This window comes from Alnus glutinosa, chromosome 10 (genome assembly GCF_958979055.1).
Source record: "Alnus glutinosa chromosome 10, dhAlnGlut1.1, whole genome shotgun sequence".
Classification (NCBI taxonomy): domain Eukaryota; kingdom Viridiplantae; phylum Streptophyta; class Magnoliopsida; order Fagales; family Betulaceae; genus Alnus; species Alnus glutinosa.
The window spans coordinates 26,066,038-26,075,693 of NC_084895.1; the positions used below are offsets into that span (position 1 = coordinate 26,066,038).

The 9,656-nt window shown below is 34.5% G+C and overlaps 1 protein-coding gene across 2 annotated transcripts; it reads left to right on the top strand.

The window, feature by feature from the left end:
• The first annotated feature begins 3,726 nt into the window (after positions 1-3,726).
• On the top strand, positions 3,727-8,262 carry LOC133880740 ((+)-borneol dehydrogenase 2-like). Of its 2 annotated transcripts, XM_062319731.1 has the most exons (3): positions 3,727-3,745; positions 3,843-3,933; positions 7,145-8,262. In XM_062319731.1, the coding sequence occupies exons 1-3, from the start codon at positions 3,736-3,738 to the stop codon at positions 7,941-7,943; spliced, it is 900 nt and encodes a 299-aa protein (XP_062175715.1). In that variant the 5' UTR covers positions 3,727-3,735; the 3' UTR covers positions 7,944-8,262. The 2 variants fall into 2 exon arrangements, with proteins under 2 accessions (XP_062175715.1, XP_062175717.1); XM_062319733.1 differs by lacking the exons at positions 3,727-3,745; positions 3,843-3,933 and adding an exon at positions 5,698-6,535.
• The last annotated feature ends 1,394 nt before the right edge of the window (positions 8,263-9,656 follow it).

Genomic DNA, 9,656 nt, shown 5'->3' on the forward strand with positions numbered 1-9,656 from the left:
AAAAAAGTTATCTTTCAATTTAGTATACTAAAATTAACGTCAGTCTTTAAAGTACATTAATTTTTATTTCATAACTATATCATAATAATGAAGTTGACACTTACAACTAGTCCTTTGATAAGTTCATATTAAAAATATAATAATAATAATAATAATAAAACTGTCACATTAGTATTATGAAATAATTGTGAAATTACTCTATAATCACATACTCTAAATACAAATGTTAGTTTAATAGATTGAATTGCAATAATTTTATTTTGAATAATGATATACAACATGCTTTTACGACACTGCCAATCAACCTTTTTGTTTCTTCTTAATAAAAATTAGGGTTAAATACGTATGATCTCATTGGTTAACGCTTTTATTTTTGCTTCATACGGTTCATTTTGTACTGTAGATGGTATCTCGATTATGGCTAAAGACGAATATGATACTTCCATCTAAAAATTGACTGAAGTCTACGTCACATGTCTTAAGAAATCAATACGTGTCCCTATGTATAATTAAAAAATAATAAACACTTTAAAAAGAAATAATTAAAAAAAGAAGAAGAAGAAGAAGAAAGATAGGTGGTTGAGCCACCTCCACATCCAGTCTAGAGATGGTTCGACCACCCTCAATTGTCAAATCGTAACTCAAGTTTTCTTTTTCTTTTTTTCTTTTTTTTTAGGGGGGCTTGTGGAGGTGGCCGAACCCACCCCCAAGCCAAACGGGGGTGGCCGAACCACCCCCAAAGGCCACCCACATGCTGATCATGATGGTGGCTGAGCCACCCTTTTTTTCATTTTTTTTTTCAAAAGAATTTTTATTTATTTTTTATTTTTTAAAAAAAGATTTCCTTATTTTTAGTTTTTTTTTAAAAAAAAAATTATGCATATGGACATGTGTCGGTTTTTTAAAGCATGTGATATAGCCATAATTGATGTACTATCTACGATAAGAAATAAATTATATGGGACAAAAAATAAAATCGTTAACTCACAAAGGACAAAAAAGTATTTAATCCTAAAACCTAATTTAAAGACTGGTTGATAGTACTGCATCAATTTTTTTTTGAAGTCAAACTATTAGAAAACACTGATGCCTAAATCCTAATAGAATTTAAATGTATTTACAATTAACTTCTTTTTTAGAAGAAAAAAGATGCAAGATATTGATCAATGAGGGTAGATTGTATTTATTGTTTGCGAAAAATGATTTACGCTTTTAAAATTTATTAAGTATTTTTTGTCAAACAGAAATTATTTTTCAGTTAATTATTATTTTAACCCCCACTAAATATCAAAAAATGCTAAAATTATTTTTTAAAAACCATTTTTACGCAAAAACAAATGGATAATAGTGTAACTTTCATTCATGAAAATCACGTAAGATATAAAACACCAAATTTGCAGAAAATTGAGCAAGATTGGTAATTGACAAATTGTAAAAAAATAACACCATCTGCTGTTATTTTAATCTACGGTTTAGATTAAAATTTCCCATTTTCAACCTAAACGACGTAACTTTAGAGGGAATTAACGGAAGTTTTCTAAACGCCGTTTTTGCTTGTTGTCCTCCCTCCTTCACTCCCTTTCACCTTCTCTGTTTCTGCAGATTCTTCATAGCCATTTTCAGCAAAATGGCAACAAGTCAAATTCAACAGTAAAACAAATTTGGGTTTGATTTTGGGGTTCAGTGGTTGTGGGTGATTGATCAAATGTGTGGGTTGTTCTAATTTCGGTTCTAGTTGTTGTATTTTTCTGTTGAGAATTTGTGTTGGGTTAGTCTTTTTTGTGATTTTGGTTGTGATAGGCGATCAAGAGGAATTTTGTGAGTTTTGCTGTGAATCGCTGATTTTGGGCGATGATTTATGGGGTCAATACGGTTGTGATTCTGTCTGGGCATTTTCAGCTGGCTTTGGCCGAATTTGGGGGTGATTATTGTTTAGATTGATTTCATTTTTGAAGGTGAAATTGTGGTGTCTTAGTATGAAGATATTTGTTTCATTGCAGAAAGAGAGATTGAAAGTGTGCGATTGCGAAGAAGGAAGAGGAGAACAAGCAAAAACGGCGTTAAAAACATTTCCGTTAATTTTCTTTAATGCTACGTCGTTTAGGTTGAAAAATGGTGCAAGATTCATGAGTTTCCGATAACCTTCAAGTGACCGTGCCCATGAGACATCCTGAAATAGACACTTCCATGGTGAAAGTGATTTCACTGGCTTCAAAGCCACTTTTTAGACAGACAAAACGTACAAACAGAATACATTAATGCTCCGGATATATGAGCCTAAAATATTTTAGAGAAAATATCTTTAATATTTTTTAATGTTTGGTACAATTAAAAATGATGACCAACAAAAATTATTTTCAGTTTATGTTTCGTTTGTTTGGTTTCATGAAAGTTATTTTTCTGAAAAATATTTTTCGTCGAAAACATTTTTCAGTATTTGATGCGTACGAAAAATCGCAAATATTTTTTATATTTTTATTCAATCATATTAACCTATTAAAATCAATTTGTATTCAAAACATATAAATATTAATATAAAAATCACCGAAGACAAGATTCTGTCATTGACCGACAGGATTTCGGCCACTTTTACCGGATTCTGGCTATAGAATAAAGGCCGAAATTCGGACAGTCTCGTCAAAATCTGGGTTGGCCGGATTCCAGCGAAGTGGCTGAATTCCGGCCAAAACTGCCAAAATCCGGTCCAAAACGGCCGAAAATTGCCAGAACCACTAGAATCCGGCCGTTCTGGACAGATTCCGGCCAGGTGGCCGGAATATGATTAGTTTGGTCGCTGGAATCCGAGCCGACCGGATTCTGGTGAAGATAGCCAGATTCCGTTGCTGGATTCCAGCAACATTGACCTGAGGTTGTCGGATTTCGGTACCGGCAAGATTTCGGTGATGGTTGACTGCTTTAACGTGAAGGTCGACTGTGTTGTTTAGAATGGGTCGAATGCATCTGGCATCTTCGTAAAATGATTTACGCTTTTAAAACGTATAAATAATTTTTCGAAATTTACAAAGCATTTTTTGTCAAACAAAAATCATTTTCCGATTGACTATTATTTTCGCCCCTACTAAACACCGGAAAATGCCGAAATCATTTTTTAGAAATCATTTTATGCCGAAACAAATGGGACATTAACCATAAGAGTTTCTTTAATTTTTAAAAAACGATTAAAACTGTAAATCATTTTATGAATTTAAACTTTAGATTCTTACATACACTTTTGTGAGAATTCGCCACCGCTGAACATTGAAGTTTGTAAATAGCCCGAATTTGTGCCAAAGGTTTATGGATTTTGGGATCGGGCATCGAAATCTGGCGAAACTGGCTGTCAGATTTCGGCGAAACTAGTCGGAATTTTGCTAATTGGCAACGAAAATTTTGTCGAATTCCGATCACAATCGTTGGAATTTCGTTATTGGTGTTTTTTGTCGTTGGTTATTTTTTCGTATGAGCCAAACACCAAAAAATTATTTTCTAAAAAATGGTTACATTAATGGAAAATATTTTAGTCAGAACGGAGCAAATATTATGAATCAATAAAGTGTTACTTGAGTTGGAAGAAATTTATTAAATTTTCTACCCAATTTCAAGTGGGTTTTTTTTTTTTTTTTTTAAAAAAAAAAAAATTCACGTAATTCAATTAAAATTTAATTAAAACATATAAAATGGATTGGACTTTAATTCCTTGGAGGAAATTAAACTAAGCGGAAGAGTTACTGTCGCATGCTTGTCCAGAAAAGAAAAGAAGTTCATAAAAAAAAGAAAAAGAAAAGAAAAGAAGTTGGAAGAGCTTGTCCAGAAAAGAACAGAAGTTCATCAAAAAAAGAAAAAGAAAAGAAAAGAAGTTGGAAGAGAGAGAGAGAGAGAGAGGTTGACAATGTCCACAGCCAAATCTGGTGAGTCTTCACTTCCAAGTCAAAGGTAACCCACAAAACAGCAAGCTTTCTCTTCTACTTCGGTGTATGCACTTTATTTTCCTTTCACACAGTTCTACTTTTGTGGGTCTCAGCTATATTATGCAAATAATATGCTATTTCTTGTTCTTTAATTATTGTTTTGTTGGATTTCTGCCTGTAAATTTTGATTTTAATATCAAACTGATTATGGGGTTTGTTATCTAGCTTGTTATGTATTAAGATCCGAGTTTTACCATATCCAGTGGTCGAAGATCATTTCTGTTGCTTTTACTATCAAACTGATTATGGGGTTTGATATCTGGTTATGTTTTAAGATCCCAGATTTTACTACATTCGGTGTTGGAAGATCATTTCTGTTGGTTAACCCTTTTGATGATATGGCCTGTTTGATCTGATCCATAGCATGCCTTATACTTTGATTTTTTATTTTTTATTTTTTTAAAAAAAATTTTTGAGACAGCCTTATACTTTGATTTTGATTTCAAACTGGGCTTTACAAAATTTTTATTTTTTTTTTCTAAAAAAATAAATAAATTATGAAAAGTATCCTGTTTGAGAGTTCGTTATAGAAAAAATTGGCAGTTTAAAAATCAAGTTGTTTTTCCAAATGCTTGATTTAAGCCAAACGAGCACTTTTTGAAATGCTTAATGTTGTGCATGAATCTGTATGTTTGAATGAATCTTCTTCCTTTATAACTTTTATGGATGGATGTATGTATTTTCTTTTTCAATTCACCCGAATTTTGCAATGGATTTTGTTTTGGTTTGTGTAAATGTTAGCTTCAAGTTTCAGATGTCTTTTTTATTTTTTTGGCTGAATTTTCTTGCTCATTGCTGTCAAACTTTACAGTTACTACTTACTGCTACATTCTCCTTGCCCAAATTTGCACCCAACTAAATTAAGCAGTTCCCTTTGTATCTAAACTTGGAACATCTTTCACAACTAGTTCCTAATTTTTATGACCAAGGTCTTGTCACAAATTTGTAGTACAGGAAAAATACATTTTACCCCCATAATGTTTCACCTCTTTTTCAATCTTGCCTCCAAAGTGAAAAAATTGGCAATATGCTTCAACCAAGTTTAAAAAATTTCAATGTTGTTTATCCGTTACTTGAGTGCCTTTTTTGACAGAAATAGACTCACCTGCGATGCATGTGGGTTTCTCAGAGAAAATCTTCCCAATATATCTATAAAAAAAACATTATTTTTTTTTAAATAAAAAAAAAAGGCACCCCAAACCCTCCGCGGGTGGCCCAGCCACCCCCATTTGGCCAAAGGGGTGACTCGGCCACCCTCCATTCGACCTACCTGTGGTGGGGAACCACTCACATGGGCCATGGGGATGGTTTAGCCACCCCCATTTGGCCAATGGGGTGGCCAAGCTACCCCCTGGCAGGCTGAATAGGGGTGACTCGGCCACCCAGTTGGCCAAATAGCCACCCCCAACTTTTTTTTGGTTTTTTTTTTTTTTTTTTTTAAATGATTTTTTTAGGGATATTTCGGGGAGGAATTATCTTAGAAACACACGTGGGTCTATTTCCGTAAAAAAGGACGGACTTAAGTAACGGATGGACAACATTGAAATTTTTTAAAACTTGATTGGGGTGCATTGCAAATTTTTTTACTTTGGTGGCAAGATTGAAAAAGAGGTGAAACATTGAGAGAGAGAGAGAGAGAGAGGGGGGGGGGGGGGGGGTAAAGTGTATTTTTCCCTTGTAGTATTTTATTAATCAAACTATATTCCATTGTCTCTATGTGCTTGTTCAGAATATAGTCGAAAACATGAGTAAGTTAGGATTTTCTGTTGTCGTGTTTTTTAGTTGCTGTTGTTATATTTGAAGTTCCACCTTCTTCCTACAATCTTTCTGCAACTAAACAGGGCATTGGCCAATGTCTCATTAAAACTTTTTCATAAGGTTTGTTATGAAATGCAACCAGAAAGTTGGCAGGGTTTCTGTAGCTTGGCTCTTTAATTTAGAACTAGGATTTCCCACGATTGATGTAGATGGGCTAAGAATTATGGGTAGAAAAAGGGTCTGGATTTTTCTTCTTGGCAGCAGCCTTTTAGAGGAATTCAGGATGCTTAAATTAGATTTTACCGTGGGAAAGCGTAGGAAATATTTGAATTCTATCAAGGCTTTATAGGGGTCTCACCTTGAAGAATTTTAAGGAGTCTCACCTAGGGCGTATAACAAACACATCTTGGAACCTAGTGTAGTCACACAGCAATGACCTGTAGATATATAATATTGAACTTTCACAGGATGTGTAGCTTTCCAAGAGACTAGATTTTTTTACCAAATCGAAGCTATAATATTCATTTGAAATATTTGATAGCCTTAGCAAGAGAGTAATAATGCTCTAGAATTTAGTTATCAAGAAACGGGGGTGTATACCGCAATGATTTTGAAATATTCAATCTTTATCAAATGATATTCTATAATATGTCACATAGCATTTCTCTGAGGAAGTAAAGGTGCGATCTTGAGTGAAGGAAGAGAGAAGAATAGAAGAGTTGAGTTCGGAAGTTTCAGTTGCGTGGCAACTTGTGAGTGTGTTGCTGAAAGGTGCGGTCCAGCTGGGCTTCTAGATGGGCTGCTATGCGGTGCGTTTTGAGCCAGCTGAGTAGTCAGCATTTATGTTATTAAGTTTCGCTTTATGCTTTCTTTTGTGCAGTCGTTTTATGTCTAAAGGGGATGCGTTTTGTAAGGGGCGTATATAAGTCCCCAGGGCGGTTCTGTTTAGGCATCTTTTGGAATAGTGAACTTTGTTCTTGGAGGTTGGCATCCTCGAATGTGCCTTCTCTGTTTTTCCCCAATTTTATCAATCCAATTCCTCAATTTCCCTTCCATTAAATCCTAAATTTCCTTAACAATTAGTGAACAGTAAATAATCTGTTCCATAATATTAACTCAATTTAATGATATCCTTTGCATGAAGGATGTACTAATCTCAGAAAACTAATTTCCCTAGGAAAGCTACATTCTTTTTTCCTAAAAATCAAGTCACTGAAGCAGATTCTCTACATTGCTTCATTTTTATAGCTATGTTATTCTTTTGTTGCGCTTTACTAGGTTTGAGAAGATTCTTTGTCTCTTAACTCAGATCAGAAGCTCTATCAGTGCTCTTAATAGTTAGTTTATAACAGATTCTTACATATTGCATTAGATGTCTTATGTAATATAAGACCTTTTTTGTGTTCTTTTTTCCTCAGATTATTGGGGAAAGTGGCAGTTGTCACGGGTGGAGCCACTGGTATTGGAGAGAGCATTGTGCGCCTATTCCACAAACATGGTGCAAAAGTTTGTATAGTTGATTTGCAGGACAACCTTGGCCAGCATGTCTGTGATACCCTTGGTGGTGAACCAAACACTTTCTATTTCCATTGTGATGTTACCAAAGAAGATGATGTTTGCCGTGCAGTTGACTTCACCGTCGATAAATTTGGTACACTTGACATCATGGTCAACAATGCCGGGGTATCGGGCTCACCATGTTCCGATATCCGTAATGCAGATATATCAGAGTTTGAGAAGATATTTGATATAAATGTGAAGGGGGTCTTCCTTGGAATGAAACATGCAGCTCGGATTATGATCCCGTTAAAGAAGGGTTCAATAGTTTCTCTGTGCAGTGTTTCAAGTGCCTTAGGGGGCATAGGCTCCCATCCCTACACAGGGTCCAAGCATGCTGTGTTGGGGCTCACCAAGAACGTTGCAGCTGAGCTGGGACTACATGGCATTCGTGTCAACTGTGTTTCTCCTTATGCGGTTCCGACGGGCTTGGCTTTAGCTTACTTGCCTGAGGAGGAGAGGACTGAGGAGGCCGTGGAAGGATTTCGTGCTTTTGTTGGGAAGAATGCTAACTTGCAGGGGGTGGAGTTGACTGCTGATGATGTGGCTAATGCCGTGCTCTTCTTAGCAAGCGATGAAGCAAGATATGTAAGTGGGGATAATCTCATGGTTGATGGGGGCTTCACTTCCTCAAATCACTTACTTCGGGTCTTTAGATGATGCATGACATTCAACAGGTTTGCTGCCTTGCTTCAATGGCTGTTGGAAGCTTGATAACTGTGGTCTTCCTGGTGGACAGATCAACTAGTAAGATGTTTAATTGGGTATTTCTCCATAGATAGTTGCTTTGGATTTCACATTGTTGTAGATTGAACCCGAATATTGGACACGGATTGTAACTTGTGTAATTTGAAATAGAAATACATTTCACAATGGACTTGAACAATTTTTTTTCGACTTTTTAAACTATTTTTGGCTGTAGTTTTTTGTTTAGAACTGGGTGACAATCATCAATTTTATTATTATTATTATTTTTTTTTTTAGGTTGTTTCGCCCGAGTCGACCCTTGATTTTTCAGCATTTTCTTCTTTCAGTGATAGAGCATGCAATGAGAATGATACTCACAAAATCTACGAACTAAATGCACAAAAACATTGAGAGAGAGAAATTGTCTATTCAAATGATGAAGTATCACATCTTAAAAATTAAAATCATCATACATCTAATTTTTGCTCATCCTTTTTGTTAAAGAAAATGTTACAATGATCCTTGATATATGAATTAATGATATTGTTGATCATTTATTTCTTATTTTATTCTTTAAGCTTGAAAGAAAGAATAACAAAAGCATAACAAAGAATAAAAATTGATCATTCTCCAAAATAAAGAATGTGATGTAGTGTATTTTTTTAAAGTAGTTCTTTAAAATATGGAAAAAAAAAAAAAAAAAATTGGAGAAAATTTTAAAAAATTAAATCATTTAAAGTACAAGTATCAAATTATTAACTTGGGTTTTAGGTCAATATCATGAGAGGTGATTAAGGGATAAGGATACAGCAATTTTCTATTTAAATTACTAACAATTTAACATATGCGACAAAGCTTACTTGGGATCTACTCGACAATATAACTAAAAATTTATTTAGATAAATTGGTTTCATATGTGCTTTCAAAATATGCTATCCAAATTTCTGAAGATGTAAGTCCTAACAATATGGTTGAATATCTGCATATTTTCGCATTTATTGCTTTTGGTTTATTGAGTTACGCATTATTGTTCATTTTTCTTTTGCCCCTTGATTTTTACTACTAACTTTGTACAGAAAGAGAACAATAGTATACTGTAGATGAACAATGCACCAAATACATCTGCTTTAAATGGACATGTTGCTTCTTTTGCAATTTCCTCGATGGATTTTTCTTACCGTTTAAAGGAAATGGCTTTTTTTTTTTTTTTTTGCAAGTAGTTGATTGGAAACTAATGTATATGTCTAATTGATAATAGTTTCATTATTGATGAATGATGATAGTTTCAATATTTGATAGCAGAGCTTTGTGGAATTTAAGAAAAGGGCATGTCTCTTTAGTCTTGGGAGAAAAAAAGGAATCAAATACTGACGGACATATCCTCTCTTATTTTTTTTGTTCCCCAAAAACCGTAACTATTTTAGCAAATTGATTTATTGTTTTGGTTTGATTAACAGATAATACTAGCATGGCTTTTGGTTCACAAGCTACAAGGGAGTACACCCATGGGTCTCCACCAGAGCTGTTGCAAATGCAGGTTGGTGGTGGTTTCGTGAGACGAATATGGTCTATGAAATCGTCATCATGCCCCCGTAAAAAAAATGAAGTCCTTAATTGGTAATAAAAGCATTTAAGAGGCAATGCTTACTCATTTAGTGGTTGTCACAAATATACCCCAACATGTTA